The sequence below is a fragment of the Hyperoodon ampullatus genome (assembly GCF_949752795.1).
Source record: "Hyperoodon ampullatus genome assembly, chromosome: 3".
In the NCBI taxonomy this organism is placed as follows: domain Eukaryota; kingdom Metazoa; phylum Chordata; class Mammalia; order Artiodactyla; family Ziphiidae; genus Hyperoodon; species Hyperoodon ampullatus.
The window spans coordinates 36,852,458-36,876,809 of NC_136916.1; the positions used below are offsets into that span (position 1 = coordinate 36,852,458).

The window sequence follows — 24,352 nt, forward strand, 5'->3', positions numbered from 1 at the left end:
CTTAGGAAGAAACATGGCTACATATGTGTGTCTCTCTCATTTTTTTTTTTTTTTGTGATAGTTTACATATATTTGGAGTCTCACAGTATTCTACATTGCCCTATTCTGGAAATAAAAATGGTAGTAGAAATGTCCCCAGTTTGCCTGTAATCTTATGAGAGGCCCAGGAAGATTTTTCCATACTCCACTTCTGGAGGAACCCATAGGAAAGTGGAATTCCACAAAGGAGGTGAGCATTCTGCCATCTGAATACCAATCAAAGGGAATGAGGAGTGACAAAGGAAGAGAGTATTTATAATCCCTCTCACCAAAAGGGTCTACCCATTCCCCAACCAAAAATCCGTGGTACCCAAGGAAAGAGAAAGTCATACCCTCTGCAAGGATGGGGTGTCTTTCCAAAGAGGTTCCACCTGATCATTTTTTTTTTAAGATTTTTTGATGTGGACCATTTTTAAAGTCTTTGTTGAATTTGTTACAATATTGCTTCTGTTTTATTTTTGGTTTTTTGGCCACGAGGTATGTGGGATCTTAGCTCCCTGACCAGGGATCGAACCCACACCCCCTGCATTGGAAGGCGACGTCTTAACCACTGCACCGCCGGGGAAGGCCCCACTTGGACTTTTTGAAGCATCATGTGGCTTCAGCTCTTTGAGGAGGCTGCAGTGAAGTGAGTTAGGAAGTAAGCAGGCCACATACACACATGCACATGCACCATACACCATACATTTCCACAATTTCCTGACTTTGTTTACATTGTTTCCCCAACTTGTGCTTTCTCATCCTTTCCACTGGCCTTCCCTGGAAGCCTTGCTTACATGACACCTCTTCTAGGAAATCTTCTTATATCACCTAGTAAAAACCAACTGTTCTCTGATCTGTACTCCCTAATCTGTCTTGATGTCTAAAAGTTCCTTGGGAGTGCTTTGCCATGTCTGGGCATCATGTTCTTGGCAAATGGGACCTCACAAATCTTTCAACTCAGCTCACTAGGTAGCCCCTACCATGAACAAGGATTGGCACATCAGCACACAATAGTGTTCATATACATGGGTTTTTTTAAAATTTTTATTGGAATATAGTTGATTTACAATGTTGTGTTAGTTTCTGCTGTACAGCAAAGTGAATCAGTACACATCTGCATATATCCACTCTTTTTTAGATTCTTTTCCCTTATAGGTCATTACAGAGTATTGAGTAGAGTTACCTGTGCTGTACAGTAGGTTCTTATTAGTTATCTATTTTATATATAGTATATATGGGTTTTGGGTCAAACGCATTTCGAATCCTGCCTATGTCACTAATTAGGTGTGTAATCTTTGGAAAATTAGTTAACCTTTCTGAGTCTCAGTTTCCTCATCCTTAAATTGGAGAATTCTACTATAGTTGACCCTTTAACAACTCCTAGATTAATCTTCATGTAATGTATAGTCAGCCCTCAGTATCTGCAGTTCCTCAGCGTCCAAGGATTCAACCAACCACCAACCATGTAGTTCTATAGTATTTACTATTGAAAAATATCTGCATATAAGTGGACTTGTGCAGTTCAAACCCATGCTGTTCAAGGGCCAACTGTAGTTTCTGACTCACAGGCCAGTTGTGAAGATCAAAAAGGTAGTGCATATCAAACATTTAGAAGTGGACCTGGAGGGCACTCATTACAAGTTAGCTATTGTTACTAGTAACTCATGGTCATCCTTGTAGATGTGTAAGAGGCTTGCCATGAGGGAACCCTGCTCATGCAGGCTTGTCTCAGTATCCAGTCCCATGGAAGAGTCCCGTATTCTTTGCCCCATTTATCTCTCTTTTCTCCATACCTTGATCTGGCTACCTCCTGAGCTCATGGATCCTAATATATCTCTTGATAGGTCCTTGTATTGTCCTTTGTCTATAGCCTTGAGACCGCAGTAATGTCTTGTGGCTTATTTTAACCCCAGCCCGGAAGCCAATGCCAATTCTAGGCCGACTTCCTGGCTTCCTCCTGCAACTTCTGAGCCTGTTGTTGTCAGCTGTCCCTAGACCAGGACCTGGGTGTTCAGAAATGTTTGTTGAAAGGTTTCCAGAGGCAATTAGGCATGTGCAAGAAGTGAATGAACACCTTCTCATTGATATGCTGTCTAAAAACTGTGAGCTGGTGTTGAATGGTGATTCGCCAGAGATTTTAGAACCAGAAAGAAAGACCTAGGCTTGATTCCCAATTCTGAATCTTATGACCTTGGGCAAATAACCTTTTTGTTATATTTTGTTATAAAGTGAGAGTAACTATATCTCTCTCATAGGATTATTGTAAAGATTAAATGAGACAATATAAAGCACCTAGCCTGTTCTAGAACATGGTAAATAGTTAGTAAATGGTTGCAATTATAAACATATAGTTAAAAAATTTTGCTCCTTTCTGAAAAACCGTGAGGTTGAAGAAGTGTCAAAAGTCAAAATACCTGGCAGGAGGTAAGCTCAGACACAAGGTCCAGGATATCTAAATACCTGAAATACAAGGCAAACTAGATTTTCTTCCAATGAAGAGACAAAGGAGAGTTAAACAGTGATAGATAATACAAGGTTTAATGAAGATGAAAACTGGCTTTCAATAGAGACCCACTTCATTGTATTCTATAATTTGCTATGTGTTATCCCCTTTGTTCTGGTGCTAGCCTTAGTTTACTTACCCAAGTTGTTCAGTCTATAGGAATACAGAGAAATGAGATCAGAGATTGCATAGGTCAAATGGAGTACTCGCTTTATTACTGGCTACTTCTGCTCAAAAGACTCATTGAATATATGGAGACAGACTTGTCAGAGAGGAACAGGGTGCCCAACTAGCTCATAATTCTTTTTTCTTTTTTTTTTTTTGCGGTACGCGGGCCTCTCACCGTTGTGGCCTCTCCCGCTGCGGAGCACAGGCTCCGGACGCGCAGGCTCAGGGACCATGGCTCAGCCGCTCCGTGGATCAGGGCACAAACCCGTGTCCCCTGCATTGGCAGGCGGACTCTCAACCACTGCGCCACCAGGGAAGCCCTCATAGTTCTTTTAATGCAAAATTTTATCATCAGCATATTTGGCAATACTACCTTTGAACAACCTTATTCCCCTCTCCATACACCCAAATGTCCTAGGACATATGTATTAGTTTTCTATTGAAGTCTGAGCAAGCTTGACTGGATTTTTTGCTCAAGTCTTATAAGACCAAAGTAAAAATGTTCTCTGAACTGGGCTGTTATCTTGAGGATCTGGGGAAGAATCTGCTCCCAAGCTCATTTAAATTGTTGACAGAATCAAAATTCCTTGCATTTGTAGATCTGAAGTCCTTGTTTCCTTGCTGGCTGTTGGTCAGGGGTCACTCTCAGCTCTCCAAGGCTGCTCTCAGGTCCTTTCAATGTGGCCCCCTCCATCTTTTTTTTTTTTTTTTTTTTTTTTTTTTTTTTGCGGTATGCGGGCCTCTCACTGCTGTGGCCACTCCCGTTGCAGAGCACAGGCTCCGGATGCGCAGGCTCAGCGGCCATGGCTCACGGGCCCAGCCGCTCCGCGGCACGTGGGATCCTCCCAGACCGGGGCACGAACCCGTATCCCCTGCATCGGCAGGCGGACTCTCAACCACTGCGCCACCAGGGAAGCCCCCCCTCCATCTTTAAAACTGGCAATTGCCCATCAAATCCTTCCTGTGCTTTGAGCCTCTTTGACTTCTTCTGCTACCACCTAAAGAAACTCTGCTTTTAAAGGGCTCATGTGATTAACTGGATAATCTCCCTACCTTAAGATCAGCTGATTAGTAACCTTAATTACATCAGCAAGAGCCCTTCAAAACAGTACCTAGATTAGTGTTTGAATGGATAACCAAGGATGGAATCTTGGGCATCATATTAAAATTCTGCCTACCCCAGCATAGCTACAACCTCCTGAAAAGCTATCCCTCAAATTAATTCCTTAACATTTTATCTTTAAGAGTGTTGAGAAGCTATAACCTCAGATTTTCCAGCCTCTTATAAAAGAGGCTATATGTATCCAAAACCCTATATGTATTCATACAAGACAAAGAACCAAAGCAGTCCAAAGTGTTGCCATCTGTCCTAAGGAATCCATCCTTCTGGAGATTTTCTATATGAACCATATAAAAAGCAAATCTTAAAACTCCAACAGTAAGGATGCTACATTTGTTAACTATTCACACGGGGTTTATTTACCCAAATTTCTGTCTTTGAGAAGTTAATGATCTCTCTGGGAAGATTGACAGGTAAATAACTAATTGTAATTCTATGAGTTAAGTGCTATAATAGAGCCATATAAAGGTACACACTTTCTGGAATTGAAGATAATTTTGATTGTGGGGTACACCATCAAATTCCAACAGCTTTTTGGGACATTGAGAATATCTTATCAAATGTATATGTTTTTAAAAACTTGATTGACAGTAGTGTACATTTATCACTGGGATTACTTACTAGCCTCTTCTCTAAATCAAAGTTGGAGCCAAGCTTTCTGTGAAGAGTCTAACTCTATTTGGATCCACTTAGCCATTCCTAAAGCATGAATCTGTCATCGATTCCAGCTCTGAAAATTCTCTGATCTTTTCTGAGAAATTAGTTAAATTAACACATCTACAATGACAATTACGGTACTTTCCCGTCTACTTCTCTACCTGGCAGCTGGCTAGTTTTTTTTTGTTTGTTTGTTTGTTTTCAGTACGCGGGCCTCTCACTGCCGTGGCCTCTCCCACTGCAGAGCACAGGCTCCGGACGCGCAGGCTCAGCGGCCATGGCTCTGCGGCCATGGCTCTGCGGCCATGTCTCACGGGCCCAGCCGCTCCGCGGCATGTGGGATCCTCCCAGACTGGGGAATGAACCCTTGTCCCCTGCATCGGCAGGCGGACTCTCAACCACTGCGCCACCAGGCAAGCCCTGGCTAGTTTCTTTTAATACTGGTTGTAAGACTATCCTGATTTCAGAAGTATTAAAAATGTGAAATGGGACATTTTTTTGGAAGACATATGCTTTCTAAGTGTTATGGGAAATAAATGAGGAAGTGGTTAATTTTGCTTGGGGAGGAGGTGACATTTGAGTTGAGTCTGGGAAGTTGAGTAGGAGTTTCCCAGGCAGATAAGAGGCTAAAAGTTGTCCCAGGCCAAGAGAAATCTCTATTATGGTGCTTATCTGAAGCTATTCTGTTAATATTGCTCCACTCCCATGAATCTGTAAATTCCTTGAGGTCATGAATGAATTCTATCTCCAAAGCAACCCATTAGTTCATTATTTTGCCATTTAATTTTTGTTTATTTATTCATTTCGTATTCACTAACTTTATTCATATATATACTTACTGACAAAATAATATTTTGAGTAGCTCATTTAGAAAATTTGGTAAATATAAAGAAGCAAATAAACAAATCCCATACACAAAGCCACAAATCCATTGTAATTCCCCATTTGGAGAAACCACTGTTACTATACTGGTGTATGTGCTTCAAGCCTTTTTTCTATTTATATGTACATCTATATCTATCTATCTATATTTTTAAAGCAAAAGTGGTATCATAATATATTTATTAGTTCATAATGTTATTTTCACTTAACCATCATATTAAAAATACTGATCATTGTTTGCCTACCCAGTCTCCCATTGAAGGAAATAATGCCAGCTCACAGTTTTCTATTCTTAACTGGCTGATTCCCTGACCCCAGCTAACTGAACTAAAGGATTGGCATCGGATCCAAGGACAGCCCACCTGTAGGTGGTCAGAGACATACTCATTGGGTGGAAAGATGAGCTAATCCAATCAGATGCCCCTGGATTATGAAATTGGGCAACTGATATCCTCAATGGAGGTGATAGTGTAAGGATGCCATGGCCTTCCATCAAATAGAAGCCAGAGTTGTGAGGGAGCACAAAATATTAGAATGGAGGAAGCTGGTTGTCAAAGAGAGGAGGGTAGAGTAGACCTGTGGAGAAGCCGAGAGGCCCAGAGGGACAGAGCCATGCCTTCAGGCTTCTGTTAGTTCTGTTTTCTCTTGCTCCAGTTCTAGTCCATATATAGCTTTATTATAAGTACCTCCCTTCCAGCCTATTTTCCTCTAGAGGTAAAAAAGTGCATCTCTGGAATTCCCTGGCTATCCAGTGGTTAGGAGTCCGTGCTTCCACTATAGGGGGCACAGGTTTGTTCCCTGGTGGGGGAACTAAGATCCCCCATGCCGTGCAGGGCAGCAAAAAAAAAAAAAAAAAAAGAAAAGTGGGTCTCTATTCCTTGTAGCCATTCAAGCCTGACCAGAACCATAAATGATGACTTTTATGGCTGTATAGAATTCCATTGTGTGGAGTTGCCATCACTGAGTAAAAAACAAAGAAACAAAAACAATCCAGTGGCAGGCATTTAAGATATTTCCAAAGAGCATCTTCATCACTAATTTTTGCACACTAAAAAATAACTTCTTTACGATATATTCCAAGAAGTAAAATTTGTTGTTTGAAGGATGGCTGCATAACACAAAGTTGGACTTCAGAAAGATTATACCAGTTTACAGCCAAACCAGCAGTGCATGAGAAAGGTTACTTTTTCACCCCTTTGCCAATAGTATCAATTAAAAAAACAAAAGAAAACATTGCTACTCTGATGTCAGTTATGACCTTAATGTGAATTTCTATGAAACTTGTATTTATTGACCAGGCATGTGGGTTTTGTCATTAGACACACCTGGGTTTGAGTTCCAGCTCTGCCTCCTGCTGTGTGGCTTCAGTTGAATTATGTAGTTCTCCATTTTCTCATCTGTAAATTGGAGATAATAATAGTTCTTTGTTGGATTATTACAAGGCTCAGATTATAAAATAAATACAAAACACAGAGTCCAGTAAAGCCTCAGTACATTTCAGTTATTATAGTTATGAAGAATGACTTAACTTGTGACCATCAGATAAAGCTATTTGAGATATCTGAAACTCAATGGGATATTAGTTTAAATACCTGTTAGAATTGTATGGTTCTAGGAATAAGAAAGAATGCAAGAGCCCATTAGTTTCATAACCTTTATGATTAGAGAGGAAATGCATTTACACATTTGAATTTCATCCATTACAAATGTCTTTAGAATTAAAATTAAAATATGTATATATCTTAAAAGCCAAGAAATATAAAACAAAATCAAAAGGTAAACTGGGTAGTATTTGCAGATTTCTAAGAGTAGTCAGAGGATGAGGTAATGAGTTTTAAAGTCTATAACAGAATTTTAAAAGGGGCTCAAAATATCAGTTGGCATAGTGAGAAGAATGGCTCTGAAAGTCTGTAGCTCCAGAACTTATGTTAGGTAGAAAACCTCTGATCAGGGAATTCGCTGGCAGTCCAGTGGTTAGGACTCAGTGCTCTCACTGGTCAGGGAACTGAGATCCCACAGGCCGCTCAGTGTGGAGTGGTGGTGGGGGAATGACACAAACAAACAAAAAAATGTCTGATCAAAAGTAATCTTAATTAACTAGGCTGAAACTGTCTTTCTTAGCAATTCTGTGTCTTTCAACTCAGAAGCTTTAGAATTAAGCACAAAAAGGCTTTAATGGGGGTAAAAACTATGTGATTAATATGTTGGGGTTTAGAAGAAATATGTGCATATTTCACTTTTTAGGCACTTGCAATGTTTAAGAAAATTTGGCTTATTAGAGTGATGGTCTTATAACTCTTATTTTTTATTTATTTATTTTTTTGCGGTACGTGGGCCTCTCACTGTTGTGGCCTCTCCCGTTGCGGAGCACAGGCTCCGGACGCGCAAGCTCAGCGGCCATGGCTCACGGGCCCAGCCGCTCCGCGACATGTGGGATCTTCCCGGACCGGGGCACGAACCTGTGTCCCCTGCATCAGCAGGCGGACTCTCAACCACTGCGCCACCAGGGAAGCCCATGACTCTTATTTAAAATGTATAATTGAGTTAGTTTTAGACTTAAGGTTTTGAGTTGAAATTTTACTGCTTACACATGGAACTGGGTCATCTAAGAAAACTTTAAATTCATTATATTTGTAAGTATATTTGATTTATAAGGATTACTAAGCTTTGAGAAGATTCCAGGCTAAACAACTGAAGAAATTAAAAAGAAAATCTAATAGATTAAGTTTATAGACAATTTTAAATGTTGGAAGATGTTGAATTAACTAACTTTGTGAATGGGACCAAAAATTATTCTAAGTTTCTGCAAAGTGATTGTTAAAATATGCTAGACTTATAAATAGAATAATAAAATTTGCAAGCTAAACTTAAAAGCTTAAGAAAGAACTAATTTCTGAATTTGTAACAAATTAAATCTTTGACCATTTTTTAATGGGGGTGTTTTGTTTTTACAGGTTTTCAAGTATTTCACTTTACTATTTTGAAGGAAGAATGGATAAACTGAAAATTGCTAGAGCAAACAGCCTGGAGTCAGGTTGTGAAGTGGCTTATTTGGCATGGTAAGGAATGTGGACCATATCCTGAAGGAAATATTAGGAAAAGACTTTGAAAAGGAAGAACACGACCGTATTTGCACTTTAGAAAGAACATGTGGGTGACTGCGGGGAGTTGGTTGGCAGAAGGGAGAACGGAGATGATGTAATCACAGTGGAGACAGACACAAAAGCTAGACACTTCAGTAATAATACCGATTGCATGTAGGCCATGAGGCAAGGAGCCTAGTGTGTCCCAACTGCGAACTGAGCACTATATAAAAACGGGAACAGGGTCAGTGTTCGACACGTTAACTTTAATGTGTCTGCGGAATTCACAGGTTTAAAATGTCCATTACACGGCTGAAAATAATGAGTTGGGGCTTCTAGAAAGTCTGGTCTGAGATATATATTTAGGGCTCTTCAGCAGTTTAAGGTGAGTGTGGATAAAGTTATTCAGAAAGAGTGGGCAAAGAAAAAACAGAAGACGGCTGAGGACAGAATTCCATTGAGTACCAATATTTTAAGGGCAGGCCACAAGTTGCAAGGGGAAGACGCATCCCTAAAAGGGGCAAAGAGTCCTCTAAAAAGAAGAACTTGCAAAGAATAGTGGCAAGGAATCTAAGGGAAGGAAGTTTGGACAAACACAATTCTCCTGCTTTAGCATATCCACTTCTCAAATGCTAGAGGGGTTAAGCAGTTCAACTCTGGCGACTGCTGGCGGATCTGGGAGAAGGCTGAGTCCAGACTGCCAGGCTGTGCGGCCCCTTACGGGAGTTTGGGTCCTGCATGTGTCCCCAAGAACACACTGGGCCACTTCAAAAGAGGACTTCCTTGAGCCCTTTGGTGCAGAAGAGTTTGGCTAGGCAGGCAGGGGAAGGTAAAGTGCCCACGTTTTTTATTTCAAGCTACGGACACTGGCGGTCTTTCGGAAGAGGTGCGGATGGGACGGCCGCCGGCTAGGAAAAGGATCCAGGACCGGGGCGGGTCTCGCCGTCGGGCGGCGCTGACAGCGAGTACAACTGGCGGGCCGGCTCCACCTTCCTTCTTCCGCCTCCTGAGGGCGTTGCGGGCGCAGGGCGGGGCTAGGGGCGGGGTCGGGAGGCCCAGGCCCCGCCTCCTTCCGTCCGCTTAGGTCGGCGCGGCAGGGCGGGGCCGCTGGGGTGGGGTCTGAGGGTGGGGCCTGCGGCGCGGGGCGGGGCCACAGGGACCGGGGCAGCTCGAGCAGTCTGCAGGAGCTGTAGCAGCCGCCGCCCGCGCTTCCAAGGTTTTGCGGCTTCCTGAGCTGAGACCCGGGCTCGGCCGCCATGTCCGCAGCGGATGAGGTTGACGGACTGGGTGTGGCTCGGCCACACTATGGCTGTGAGTGTGGGCTCCGCGGCGCTGGGGTCTCGGGGCGGGCTCGCTGCCTCTGAGGCGCCGTTTTCCCGGGGGCTCGCCGGGCGGGTGGGGCAGGGCGGCTGTGGGCCGCGCGGACCCGGAAGAGCCGGTGCGGCGATTTGGCGGGCGCTGAGGCCCGCAGCCCGCGCCCTCTCTGTCTCCGAGGCGGCAGGGAGAACCCAGGCGGCCTCCCCGCCTTGTCCCGGGCGCGGCGGCTGGAGGGCCCCATCCAGCGCCTCCCGACTCCCAGCTCGACCGAGATTGGGGAGACGGCCTAGGGTGAGGTGGCAGGAGGACGGTGCAGGGCGTGTCCCGGGGACCGGAGACCCGAGACGCGGGCTCTGCTCGGGCTTCCTGGGAAGGTGCTGCCCGAGTGCTGCCTGCGAGGTAGACCCAGGGTCCAGACCTCCCCGGCCCCAGGCTAGCTGAGAGGTGCGGCCCTGGACAAGTCACTTCAGCTTTCTCGGTCTTAGTTCCCTCGTCAGGATCTCAAAAGTGAAAAACAAAAAACAAAAACAAAACCCAATCCTCTGACTTCCTCATTTTCCGAACCTCATTTTCTGTCCCTGTCCTGGGACATCACTGAACTGCAGGCGGGATAGTTACCACTGGCCAAAGGAGCGTCCTTTAGAGTCTTGAGGTTTTCCATTTTATTTTATATTCTCGCGAATAATGTTATGTTTTAGGATAATTTCACTCAACAGTTACATGCGAGGTATTGTGTCACGTTTGTGACATTAAAGATTAGTAAGAGCAGGTCCGCTTTCAAAGAACGTTTTAATCAGAGAGGCGGGCAGGTGTATTATCTAATGATAATGAGGGATAGAAATAAAGATGCCATGTGAACTAACTCGGCTTAAACAGTAATGTGGGTGAGGAGGAGGGGCTTGGGGAAGGCAGTAGGAACACAGATAGGACCTTTGATCAGAGCCTTGCAGGATGCTGTGTAGTTTGACAGGGCAGGGTGGGGCAAGAGACAGGACGTGGAGAGAAGAGCAGGAACTAAGGTATTGAAGAGTAGAAGAGCACTGTGTGTGTGTTGGGAGCTGAGTGGTGTGGAGTGCACAGTGGTGGGAGGGGGAGGAGAGAGAGGGAGAAGAGTTACCAAAAGTAGTTGGGGCTAAATTGGGAAAGGCATTGAATGCCAACTCCAGGAGTTAGGAATATATTCCATATCCTGGGTGCCCACTAAAGGAAGCAGATTGCTTTGAAGTTAATCTTATAGGCTCTTGAGACAGACTGCCTGGGTTTGAATCCAGACCCCACCATTTATTTATTAGCCGTGGGGCAAAGGTCAACCAGCCTCAGCTTCCTCATTTGTAAAACAGGAGTGATAATCACAGGATTGTTGTGGGACTTCCATGAAAGAATGCATGTAAAATGCATAGTACAATTACTGCCACTTAGTTCTCAATGACTGCTGGCTTTAGTGATTCATAAAAGAGTGGGGAAAAAAAGACCATGAACAGCTCTGGATTTAGAGAGAGTCTGGCAGATAGACCAGCACAAATTTGGACCAGAATCTCAAGTCAGTATTTTTCAAGTCACACTGAAATTTAGTACATGTTCATAGTATTGTACTTTTTAACAAAGATTAGGATGAATATAGTTGAAACCCCATGGTTCCTGTCTTAGGAAAGTCATTGTATTGATAGTACCGCCAGCTGTCCACATGTTACCCTGACTCTCTAGGTGACTAGCAGGAATTTGATGCTATGGCATTCTTTTATCGCTCAGGAAGGGTACAGATTCCTGTGCTTACATTCTTTCTTTCATGTTTTAGCGGTCCTGGATAATGAGAGACTTACTGCAGAGGAGATGGATGAAAGGAGACGTCAGAATGTGGCTTATGAGTACCTTTGTCATTTGGAAGAAGCAAAGAGGTAAAGGTTGGCTGGAGAGAAGATTGGGAGAAGGGAGCTGATCTGGTGTCAACACAGATAAAGATCTCTGAGTATGTTGTAGGTGTGACTGTGAGAGGCAGGTAGTTTGAAGGAATAAGTAAGTACAGGTAGGATATTTTTTTCATGGGAGCAAGTAGCCTTGATAGCAGTTCATCATGACACAGTCTGATGGGCACCTACGCATACTGAAAAATTTCCAGATTTGTGATGTTCAGTTTTATGCTTATGGTGCATGTTCTGGGCACAACCAGCTATAGTGAAGAAAAGCAATTTTAAGGTTTGACGTTTTTGGCCTTAATGTTTCACCGGTTCTTCACTGGTTTTGATTTATATATGAATTGGGTCCATTCTCCTCTTGGTAGTGCTCTGGGTATGGATCCATCCATTCGGCAATATTCAAAGTCTGTTTACCAAAGGCAGCGTCCTCTGCATTCTTTGTGAAGTGAATGTACAACTGCTGTTTTCATTTTTCAGATGCTCCAAGACCTTGTGGTCTTATTCTTAGAGTGTCGATTTGCTATCAGTAGTTCATTGCTTTTGTTCTGGTGCTTGTGTTGTTTTGCAAAGTCCCAGGGTAGATAGATGTAATTACAGATCATGTATCCTATAAGTGAGCTTTGGTGGAAAAGGCCAGCAAGGGATAATGCGAGATTTTGTTGTTAAAGTCTAATGAAAATCAAGGATGTTTCAAATGGTGCTAATAAACAAGAGTGTTTTTTGTCTTGTTTTGTCTTTTTAGTTTTGAAAATCTTAAACGCTACAGGAAAGTCCAGAGAACAATACAATAAACATCCATGTACTCCAAACTAGCAAATGTTAGCCCTTCCGATTTTTTCCCTTTTCTCTCAGAAGACACAGTTGGAGTCCCCTTTGTGCACCTCCCTGGTCCCATTCTCCTTTCCATTCCTGGGGCTACCACTAACATGCATTTGGTGCATCTTCTTGAATCCAGGCTTCTTTTCTGAGCTTAAAGCCCTTCCATTAGATTGGGAGAGGGTTGTGAGGGGATTAGTGATGATTTAGGGGGAGAGAATGGTAATAACACTTGTTTTTCTAAATGGAAGGTTAGACCGAAGGAGGTGAATGTGTTAGTAGAAAGGGGGATGTTTCTCATACAAAGTTTGTAAGGATCCCGTGAACAAAAATATTAAGTCCTCTGCTACTTAAATTATGGACTAGATCTAGTTTTGGAAGGTAAACAATTTGAAAGCTGTAGCTGGTGTGAGAGACCATGTTGGGCTCTGTGAAGTCTTGGTGTCTTTGTTGGGGTGATCTAGGGGTGAGAGAAAAGGGCTTCAACCTACCTTCCTCCCCCTGTCAAAAGCTTTCCTGCTTTTAATATTGGGTTTCCGCAGTAAAATTCCCTTTTTTAAAGAGGGTATCTTGGCTAACATCCCCTTGCTACCACTAATGCAGTTTCACTGTTATTATTATGATTATGATTATTTTTAATTTGGCCACTCCACGCGGCTTGTGGGATCTTAGTTCCATGACCAGAGATCAAGCCCATGCCCTCGGCAGTGAAAGCACAGAGTCCTAACCAGTGGACCACCAGGGAATTCCCCAGTTCCACTACTAATCTAGTTCAACCATCTCATTTCAGTGAGGAAACTGAGGCCTGAGTGTCCACGGTCTACTTGTAGTTTTCTTGATTGAAGAATAGTTTTCAGCATTTTATACGATGGTTTTTAACCAGGTGTGTACATTAGAATCATCTGGGGAACTTTAAAAAAAAAAAAAGGCTATCTGGGCCTTACCACAGAGATTCTGATTCAATAGATCTAGGCTGGAAGGTCCAGATACCTGTATATTTTAAATGCTTCTAGCGGTTCTGATGGTCCCCCCGAGTAGAGAAATGAGATTGAAAACATTTTAGAACTCTACCTTATGCTAGGTTATGATAGCCTGAACAGGATGATGTCCTTTATCACATTTCCTTCTTCAAGCACTGCACTACAAGAGCACTTCATTTCCGTCTACTCCAGAGCATATTCTTTTCTGTCAGGTGTTTTTTCCCCAGAATAGAAGAACATCCCATTTCCTTTAAAATCCATCCAGGGACCATGATCCCCTGGGACGTTTTTTAGTTGGGTGCTTGTGCATACTTAGGAAGTGACTAAGGCAGTGAGACATTTGTGATAGTCTTTATTTTCCATGCTTTTGGTTATAAGGGAGAGCATAGTAGCGGCATATTGTCCTACTACACTCTGTGCTTTGGCCTCACATTGAGGAAATGTGCCTGGTTTATTTTATGGAGGCAATCATATAAAATCTGGATGCAGTGATTTTTTTGTTTGTTTTTGTTTAAAGCTTTGATTAGAAAATCAACTTTGGAAGCACCTATTTAGACTTTACAACTAGAGAGGGCTAGGAAAAGAAGCCCGGGAATGTCATACTGAAAAAAGAAGACCGGGGTCCCTCCTGGCCACCTGATGTGGCTGCTGCCACCCCTAAAAAGTGTTCAAGGTGCACCGCAGACAAATCACATGCTCTTCCTTATTAGCTGCAACTTCAGCTCCCAGTTGTGTCTTCTACCCTGGTGAGCTGGGTTGTACCTTGTGTGCTACTGAGGCCCCTCTTTACCCTCTAGCACAAGTCCATTTTGCCTTTTTGGATTGGCCCCATCCTGTTTCCTTCATAACCTCCACCCCTCCCAAGTTGGAGGAGTCCCAAGGTCTGGAATTTACACCCACTCCAAGGCCAGGAAGAAAGATCGCAGAGATCCAAGGGAGAAAAGGTTCCCCTCTTTAGTTCTATTTATAATACTGCTACTCCTCCCACTAAAAGCTCCACCTTATAGCACAGTGGCCCCATTGTGTATCCTAGGGCACTCCATTTTCTCCTGTACCTGTAACAGCTCTTTTGTGGGAAGAGAGGAGAGTGTGTAGAGAGGGAGAGCATATAAATGTGTGCAGACAGGGAGTATAAGTAAGAGTGTATGTAGAGAAATGAGAACGTGTTGTGAATTTGTTTCCCTAAGAGGTTAAGCGGGAAAATTTAGGAGTGATTCTATAAAAGTATGCACTTTGGGAATGCTTGCGAAATAGAAAATATAGAGATTCTGCTTTTCTTTATTGTTTGGAGAGTAGTTTAAATATGGAAATTAAGTTATTGGTCTAATGAAATATCATCTAAGGATTCAGGGTTTTATGCTAAGGGCTGCAGAGCAGACCAAGGACTTTATAAAGCAAGACATCTTAAATTATGTATTTATGCTTAAATGTGGGTTTAGTTTTATCCTTTTGCCTGTTCTGATTGGACTTTACGTTTGTTTTTGCTAAGGAGCAGTTGTATAGTAGAGGTAAATAGCATTTTCACTCAATTGAGAGAGGTGAGGTTTAAGTATGTGAGATATGGTAGGTGCTCAGGTCTTAGACAGGAAGAAGTAACAGAAAGATCAGGGACTTCCCTGGTGGTGCAGTGGTTAAGAATCCTCCTGCCAGTGCAGAGGACACGGGTTCAAGCCCTGGTCCGGGAAGATCCCACATGCTGTGGAACAACTGAGCCCATGCACCACAACTACTGAGCCTGTGCTCTAGAGCCCGCAAGCTACAACTACTGAAGCCCGCGCATCTAGAGCCCGTGCTCCCCAACAAGAGAAGCCACTGCAGTGAGAGGCCCGCGCACTGCAATGAAGAGTAGCCCCTGCTTGCTGCAACTAGAGAAAGCCCAGGAGCAGCAACAAAGAACCAACACAGCCAAAAATAAATAAATAAGTAAATAAATAAAGAGAGAAAGAGAGAAAAGAAAAAAAGAAAGATTAGAAGGTTCAGGTGAAAAGAACCAAGAAGAGAACGTAACAGGCAGGGCAGAAGAGGGCAGTCTGCAGAGGAGGAGAATGTATGAGTAGTCCTAGAAATGGGAGAAAATTGAGTTAGGTTAAAGGTCACAGGAGGAAGGTTAATTCCAGCACTTCCCGAGTTTAACAATTTAGGAATCCTTCTTTCAGAGGCTTGCTGGTATGTCCTTGTGAGCCTGTCATGGGCCACCTTCCTCCTGCTCAGTGTCCATACCCCAGCTCACAGAGCAGGGCACACCCCTCCCCCCACAAGGGGTGGAAAGTGAAGGCTGTGGCTGGCTGGAGACTGTCAAAAACCATGTGATGTTAACAAGAGCTTAACACTAAGTAGAGGCACTTTACCTTCTGTAATTTAGGGGAATTGAAAAAGTATCTTGGAAAGAAATCAGCTCTTGAGAACAAATTCTCTTTTGTGCGTATGCCTTTGTTGTTGGCCTCGAACATTTTCCAGGATGGGCTCATCAGATCTCCTCTCCTCTAAGTGGAATCAGAATTCCAGTAACATCTGGATATATCTAGGCTGGCACACTGTGACCATGAAAAGAGAAATTAAAGACGTTTAACTAGAAGCTTGCCCACTAGCTTCTAGAATTCTCAAATGAAGGAATATCAGTAAGATATTGAGGAGAATCATTTTTAGATTGACCCAAGCTTTCCTTTTGCAGATGAAAAAACTAATCGCTTCATGAGACCCAGTATGATTAAGGGGCCACAAAAAACGTAGCTTTTTAATGGTACTTTGGGACTACAAGCTGGATACATTCATGTATTTATGATTATCAAGGAGAAGTATGGGGTGGGATTTATTCTTAACTCTTAAAATGGTGACATAGATGAAAATCTCTTTTTTTTTAATTTTTGAACTTTATTTTATTTTTTTATACAGCAGGTTCTTATAGTCATCCATTTTATACACATCAGTGTATACATGTCAATCCCAATCTCCCAATTCATCACACCGCCACCACCACCACCCCCTGCCGCTTTCCCCCCTTGGTGTCCATACGTTTGTTCTCTACATCTGTGTCTCAATTTCTGTCCTGCAAACGGGTTCATCTGTACCATTTTTCTGGGTTCCACATATATGCATTAATATACGATATTTGTTTTTCTCTTTCTGACTTACTTCACTCTGTATGACAGTCTCTAGATCCAGCCACGTCTCTACAAATGACCGAATTTCGTTCCTTCTTATGGTTGAGGTATATTCCATTGTATATCTGTACCACATCTTCTTTATCCATTTATCTTTATCCATTCGTCTGTCGATGGGCATTTAGGTGGCTTCATGGCTATTGTAAATAGTGCTGCAATGACCATTGGGGTGCATGTCTCTTTTTGAATTATGGTTTTCTCTGGGTATATGTCCAGTAGTGGGATTGCTGGGTCGTATTGTAGTTCTATTTTTAGTTTTTTAAGGAACCTTAGTGGCTGTATCAATTTACATTCCCACCAACAATGCAAGAGGGTTCCCTTTTCTCCACACCCTCTCCAGCATTTGTTGTTTGTAGATTTTCTGATGATGCCCATTCTAACTGGTGTGAGGTGATACCTCGTTGTATACCTCATTGATTTGCATCTCTCTAATAATTAGTGATGTTGAGCAGCTTTTCATGTGCTTTTCGGCCATCTGTATGTCTTCTTTGGAGAAATGTCTATTTAGGTCTTCTGCCCATTTTTCGATTGGGTTGTTTGTTTTTTTAATATTGAGCTGCATGAGCTGTTTATATATTTTGGAGATTAATCCTTTGTCCGTTGATTCGTTTGCAAATATTTTCTCCCATTCTGAGGGTTGTCTTTTTGTCTTGTTTATGGTTTCCTTTGCTGTGCAAAAGCTTTTAAGTTTCATTAGATTCCATTTGTTTATTTTTGTTTTTATTTCCATTACTCTAAGAAGTGGATCAAAAAAGATCTTGCTGTGATTTATGTCAAAGAGTGTTCTGCCTATGTTTTCCTCTAAGAGTTTTCTGGTGTCTGGTCTTACATTTAGGTCTCTAATCCATTTTGAGTTTATTTTTGTGCATGGTGTTAGGGAGTGTTCTAATTTCATTCTTTTACATGTAGCTGTCCAGTTTTCGCAGCACCACTTATTGAAGAGACTGTCTTTTCTCCATTGTATATCTTTGCCTCCTTTGTCATAGATTAGTTGACCATAGGTGTGTGGGTTTTCTCTGGGCTTTCTATCGTGTTCCATTGATCTATATTTCTGTTTTTGTGCCAGTACCATATTGTCTTGATTACTGTAGCTTTGTAGTATAGTCTGAAGTCAGGGAGTCTGATTCCTCCAGCTCTGTTTTTTTCCCTCAAGACTGCTTTGGCTATTCGGGGTCTTTTGTGTCTCCATACAAATTTTAAGATATTTTGTTCTAGTACTGTAAAAAATGCCATTGGTAATTTGATAGGGATTGCATTGAATCTGTAGATTGCTTTGGGTAGTATAGTCATTTTCACAATATTGATTCTTCCAATCCAAGAACATGGTATATCTCTCCATCTGTTGGTATCATCTTTAATTTCTTTCATCAGTGTCTTATAGTTTTCTGCATACAGGTCTTTTGTCTCCCTAGGTAGGTTTATTCCTAGGTATTTTATTCTTTTTGTTGCAATGGCAAATGGGAGTGTTTCCTTAATTTTTCTTTCAGATTTTTCATCATTAGTGTATAGGAATGCAAGAGATTTCTGTGCATTAATTTTGTATCCTGCAACTTTACCAAATTCATTGATTAGCTCTAGTAGTTTTCTGGTGGCATCTTTAGGATTCTCTATTGTAGTATCATGTCATCTGCAAACAGTGACAGTTTGACTTCTTCTTTTCCAATTGTGTTCCTTGTATTTCTTTTTCTTCTTTGATTGCTGTGGCTAGGACTTCCAAAACTATGTTGAATAATAGAAAATCTCTTTTTTGTGAAACTTAGTGCAACTGCCTTGGACAGACTCTATGGTAAGCAGTGGGTTGTCTTTAAAAGTGATTCAAACCAAGAGTGCTTTTTCATATTATTACAATGTTACAAATGGGGGGATGTGTTCCTAGTAGCCAGGAAAAGCGACTACAGTGTAGCTGAGACACTTAGCAAAATTTACAGTTGAGAAAGGTGGGCAGTTTCTGGTATATATTAGGCAGTCAACTAGTTAGTAGCTGCTGTGATAACTAAGAAAAGTCATATTACTGTAATCTCATAACACTTATAATGAAGTCAAACATTTTAAAAGCCTGAATAAAACGTCATTGAAAATCTTGACTGTTGAGATACGCAAAGTGAAAAGAACGAGGACTTTCAGTTTTGGCAGGTGTAAGTTCTGATTCTGGTTTTGCAAGTTACTTAACCTTAGGGAGTAGAGCCTAAGCTTGTACTTTACAGAATGGAGATACTGTGCATCTTAGGGAGTTGCTGTGAGGGCTAAGTGCCTGGCACAGTGTCTGAAATACAGTAGGCACTTGATAAATGTATTCGTTATCCTGGTCCTTGGGGCAAAAGCAGATTTAATATGAAGATGAAGAGGCATTCATAAACTTTTCTGGGGAATTTTCTGGGCATTTTCAAGGTTCTAAATGTTGGTAGCTCTTAGTTTTTCCACTTCATACTTAAGCTGTTGTCTGAAGGGAAACACCAGAAACAGAGGATACCTCTAGGGATTGGAGGGTATGAGAAGACTTTTCCTTTTTACTTAATGCTTTTCCGTATATTTAAAATGCTTTTTACGATGATCATGAATTTTATAATAAAAAAGGAATGGATTAAGAAAAAGGAGAAACTGAGTATGTAATTTTTAGATAATGATTATCACGAATTTAGATTTTTAAATTGCTGTATTGTCATCTTAATTACTATTTTCAGTGGATACATAATGTCCATAATTTATTTAGGCTTATTCCAAAAGTTGTATTGCTTTGATTTCTGGAAAGAGTAAACATTTTCCCATATATTTCTTTACCATCTTTATTTTATGCAAGTTGTTGATGACGTTTGTCTGTCTTCTAGGGTCATGATGTTGACTTTTGTGAGCTCTCTTATAATATGGGTGTCAACCTGTGGTATTGCTACAAACATTTTCTCTTGATTTTCCATTTTATTCTTTCACTGTATGGAAGTTTTAAATTTTATGCAGTTTAAGTGTTAATCTTTCTCTTGGTAATTTCTTCTATTTAGATAGTTTAATTTCTGTAAGGCCTTGCTAAAATTTGAAGTTTTATATTCTGTTAACTTTCCTATGATACAGTTATTTAATTTTTTAAACATCTAAGTCTTTAAATTTCATGGTGTTTCTAAATTATTCTGATATTACTTAAAAATAATCTTTTACTACCTATTAGCAACTGACATCTAGTATGTCAAATATTAAATTACATAAAGTTCTGTTTCTAGACTTTTTATTCTTTTATGGTGAACTGTATTTCTTTTTGGGTGGCGGGGTAGGGAGTGCTGTACCACGAAGCCTGTGGGATCTTAGTTCCCGGACCAGGGATTGAACCTGGTCCCACGGCAATGAAAGCACTTAAAGCACTCTTAAAGCTTAGAGTCCTAAGCACTGGCCCACCGGGGAATTCCCTTCATTTTTCTTGAAGAAATGTGTGACTTCATTTTCTTGTACTTATTAATGAGAAACAACATTTGAAACTAGCTTGATTTTTACTTCCAGGAAAAGTAACATTTTTATAATACTTTTTCACAATTTGAAACTTGTAAAAATTCTTATTTCTTAAAGTTTCCCCATGTTACATATTAGAGTTGATACCGGTTTAGTAATTTAGCCTGTACTGTGAAGACTCTTCTTGACTTGTATCTTTTTTTTTTAAGGGATTATTAATACTGCTTGACTTTTATTTATTTTTATTTTATTTTTTGACATATCTTTTTTGTTTGTTTATTTTAGCTCTAGGAAATTGTTATATCTTTAATAATTGGTTCTAATTCAGTAGTTCTGTCTTGGGGGTGCCTATTGGTAGGTTAGATCTGCACAGTGTTTTTTAATTTTTTTGCCGTACGCGGGCCTCTCACTGTTGTGGCCTCTCCCGTTGCGGAGCACAGGCTCTGGATGCGCAGGCTCAGCGGCAATGGCTCACGGGCCCAGCCGCGCCGCAGCATGTGGGATCCACGAACCCGCGTCCCCTGCATCGGCAGGCGGACTCTCAACCACTGCGCCACCAGGGAAGACCTGCACAGTGTTTTATGGCTGATCTTCATTTCGTTTAAGTCAGCTTTCTAGATATGTGTCCTACATATATATCTTATGTTTGACTAACTTGATTTTCCTCTTTGGTTCTGTTAATGGTAATTGCTTTGTCCTATTGCAATTTTCAGTTTGGACTATTAACTCCTTTTCCCTCTCTGTTCTTGTTAATAGATCAAACAGTTTCTGATTAGCTCATGAAGAATAGTGTGACACATATAGGATCCTTTTCAGGTGGAAAAAAGGAGCTTGTAGCCAAGAGAGTTGTTTACTTTACCAATTCCCCTTATTTTCATTAAGTCTTGGAGTGGATGTCACTATAGGAAATCTGTGTTAACTGGATTGTCCACCAGTCAAGGTTAGGAAAGTCTGGGTGGGCTAAGTGGACCATTAGTTTGACCTAATCTAGCATATATTTCTTCTAGTCTTAAATGTCAAAGCAACAATTGTTTATATATTTTGATGTTCCTAATTGAAAAACCAGTAAAAATATATTTGAGGGCCTAGGTTGGCATTGTTCTAGGAATGTGATTTTTCTGGCTTTGCATGATGATCTGTCTCTGATTTCTGTATAATTCCTTCAGTTTCACAGTTTAGCAGTGGGGATACCTTTTGGTAGCAGGACCTGTTTTGAACATTTTTAAGCCATGTGGTATTTGATGGACTCAGGGTTGTTTCCAATTGTGGCTGCTAAATAAACCCTTTCACAGGAAGTATTTATGTAAGAAAGTGCTGGTAGGCAAAGTGAGACCATCCGGAAGTGATTCATATGACTGGTGTTGTTTGTTTAATTTGGGACTTGGTTGCCTAGAGACCATATCTTTGAGCAAGCTGAGTGAAGTGCCACATGAATGCAGAGGTCCCATTGCCTACCTGATCAAATCAGGACTGCTGTTTGATTTTTCTTTTGACAGAGCTTCTGGTAATCTCATTGATCCCTGTGCTTTGACAGTGTGTGAATCAAAAAATCTTAAACATATAAATGAAAGATCTGGTTAATGGTTTATGTTGAAGAGAAAGTCTACTTGCTTAAGTTTGAATGTTTAAAAATTTTTTTTCTTATAATTGTACGTTGGGAAGAATTATTTTTCAATAAGGTATTTTATTATATAAACCTCAATACTTCAAATACCTTTACACCAGCTAAGAGGAAGCAAAACAAAACCCCCAAAACCAAAAACCAACCCTGCGATTTACAAGGACATCATGATATACAATATCACCTGTCTGACCCAAGGTCAATGTCCTTCCCCTCTCTCCTCCTTCATCATCATCATCATCATCATCAGTAACATTTATTGAGCACTTATCATGTGCTGGGCACTGTGCTAAGCACTTCATATGCATTGTCTAATTAGCTATTCTTGAAGTCCCATGAGGTGCTTATTCTTATCTACATTTAACAGAAAGGAAAGCAAAGCTCAGAGAGGTTGACTCGCCCATCTCTTAAGTGATAGATCCAGATTTCAGGCTTGGCAAAGACTCCAAAGCCTTTGCTCTTCCCTGGATCAGTCTGTCACTGCAGCACTACTTGTGCTTCTAAAAATAATAACTACAGCAACAGTATCTTCCAGTAATTAAACAGAACGATGATGTACTTTACATACAACATTATGGTGAGATAGGCATTATTTTTATTTTAAAGAAGGAAAAAAATGAGTTAGTGTCACGTGTTTCAAGGTCATGTAACTGTGGAATTCAAGCCCAGGTCTGTGTGACACCATCACTACTGCTGTCAACCTCTACAGGCACTAAAGGGACAGCATTTAAGTCCAAAATTAAGTCACCTAGTTCCCAGACATTAAACAATTGCCTAGATGTCAAGTGGGTGAGGGAATGTGAGCTGTTTCCTGCTTCTAATTGCAGTCTCTTTTACCTGCCACTCTGCCTATATGAGGGCAGTTCTCTGATTTGTCTCATGTATTTTTAAAAAAATATTTATTTATTATTTATTTGGTTGCACTGGGTCTTAGTTGCGGCACGTGGGCTCCTTTAGTTGCGGCATGCAAACTCTTAGTTGAGGCATGTGGGATCTAGTTCCCTGGCCGGGGATCAAACCTGGGCACCCTGCATTGGGAGTGCGGAGTCCCAACCACTGTGCCACCAGGGAAGTCCCATGTCTCATGTATTTTTGTGTCTAACAAATTGTTGGACTCTGTCTTACACTTTTTCTTATTCACTGCAGAGCTAAAGATAGTGATAGACATAAATAAGTAACAGTTAACTGATTGATGAAAAATTTGGGCATGAATGCTTACAAGAAATAGAGTAAACATAAAATCTAAGTGATTTTTATAGGTGTCTAGGAACATAACTGGTCTGTGAAAAATGTGTATATTTAACTTTTTTGACCTAACTCCTGCTCACTAAGAGGCCTCCTGGAGTTGGAAATGGATGCAGTAGAGGTTATATGGTTACATACAGTGACTCTGGGGAGACTAGAGAGTGCCTGGTTGGTTTTCTTCTTTCTGGCACCTATTTTTGATTCAGCTTAGAAAGGCATTCCTTCTTCCCAATTGCTTGTTTTTTCAGTAGTGACCTCATGCAGACAGGAGTGGCATTGGAAATTGCCTTGGATTGTTTGGCAAGAATTGTATTTTTTGGTGTTGTGGGTGGAGGAAAGGCCTGCCTCAAGGCCTTTATTTCTTCCTTATTCTGAATACCTTCCTGTTGACTCATTGGAAATCATAACAAAAAGCAGAAGGAGCATTGGAGAGGCAGCTGCCAGCCCAGGGCTTGGCTTCTGTTGGGGCAGATGTCTGCGGACTGAGAGAACTCTGGCTTTAAGAAAAATTGGGAGACTTTTGTAGTAGAAGGAAATACTATTGTTGTGATAGGTATTTATCCATAAGGTAGAAAGTATCAGCCGGTTGCTAGGGGTCATTAATCAGCAACATAAAAAACTAAGAATATTTTCTTGAATAGGATTAATTAGTCTTCCTTTAAAATTGAAGCAGAGGAACTGAAGTGTAAAAAGAGGGAATGAGGCAAAATTAGAAAAGGAAAAATTGAAAAGGAAAAATACCTATGATCATTAAAAATAGAAAAATGATATAAAAATAAAATTTAAGGGAATTCCTTGGTGGTCCAGTTGTTAGGACTCCAAGCTTTCACTGCTGAGGATTTGGGCTTAATCCCTGATCGGGGAACTAAGATCCCTCAAGCTGAGCGGCGTGGCTGAAAAAAAAATTTTTTTAATAGAAAAAGTCTTGTGGTATAGCAGATCATTTTATTACAAATAACATACATCTCAGATGACCTTTAAAACAGCTAAAAGGAGACAAAAGTTACTTACCACTTACATGACTATTACAACAAAATGTTTTTCTGCCCTGAAGACATATTACTATGTCATTACTTTGGACAGTGCTTTTTAATCATTGCTAGTTTGAAGAGGTAGTGCTAGACAGTGGCTTGACTTTGGGGGTTTTCCTTTAAAAACTTGAGAATTACCCACAAAAATGTGTTTTAGGTGGATTTGGTCTCAACTTTTAAAACTTTTTCTTAATCATTTAAAAATAGGTAATATATGGATATGACACTTAATTCAGAGGCTCTGTGCTAGGATATTCAGTAAAAAAAAAAAAAAAAAAAAAAGAAAAAAGTCTCCCTAGTCCTGTTTCCCAGCCACCCAGATCTTCCCAGATGGAACCACTGTTATGATTGTATATCCTTCCAGAGTCTGTGCATCTAAATACAAATCCCTTTTGTTTCCTC

At 41.1% G+C, this 24,352-nt stretch overlaps 1 protein-coding gene across 1 annotated transcript in view; it reads left to right on the forward strand.

Moving 5' to 3' along the window:
- Nucleotides 1-9,663: 9,663 nt before the first annotated feature.
- The window catches only part of IQGAP1 (IQ motif containing GTPase activating protein 1), a gene marked incomplete at its 3' end in the record, with an annotated part of 100,156 nt that continues 85,467 nt past the window's right edge, over nt 9,664-24,352 (forward strand). Inside the window, exons 1-2 of the mRNA XM_079701085.1 lie at nt 9,664-9,745; nt 11,547-11,646. Of these exons, the coding sequence (XP_079557211.1) occupies nt 9,691-9,745; nt 11,547-11,646 (155 nt within the window). The 5' untranslated portion in view covers nt 9,664-9,690. The remainder of the gene's footprint in view (nt 9,746-11,546; nt 11,647-24,352) is intronic.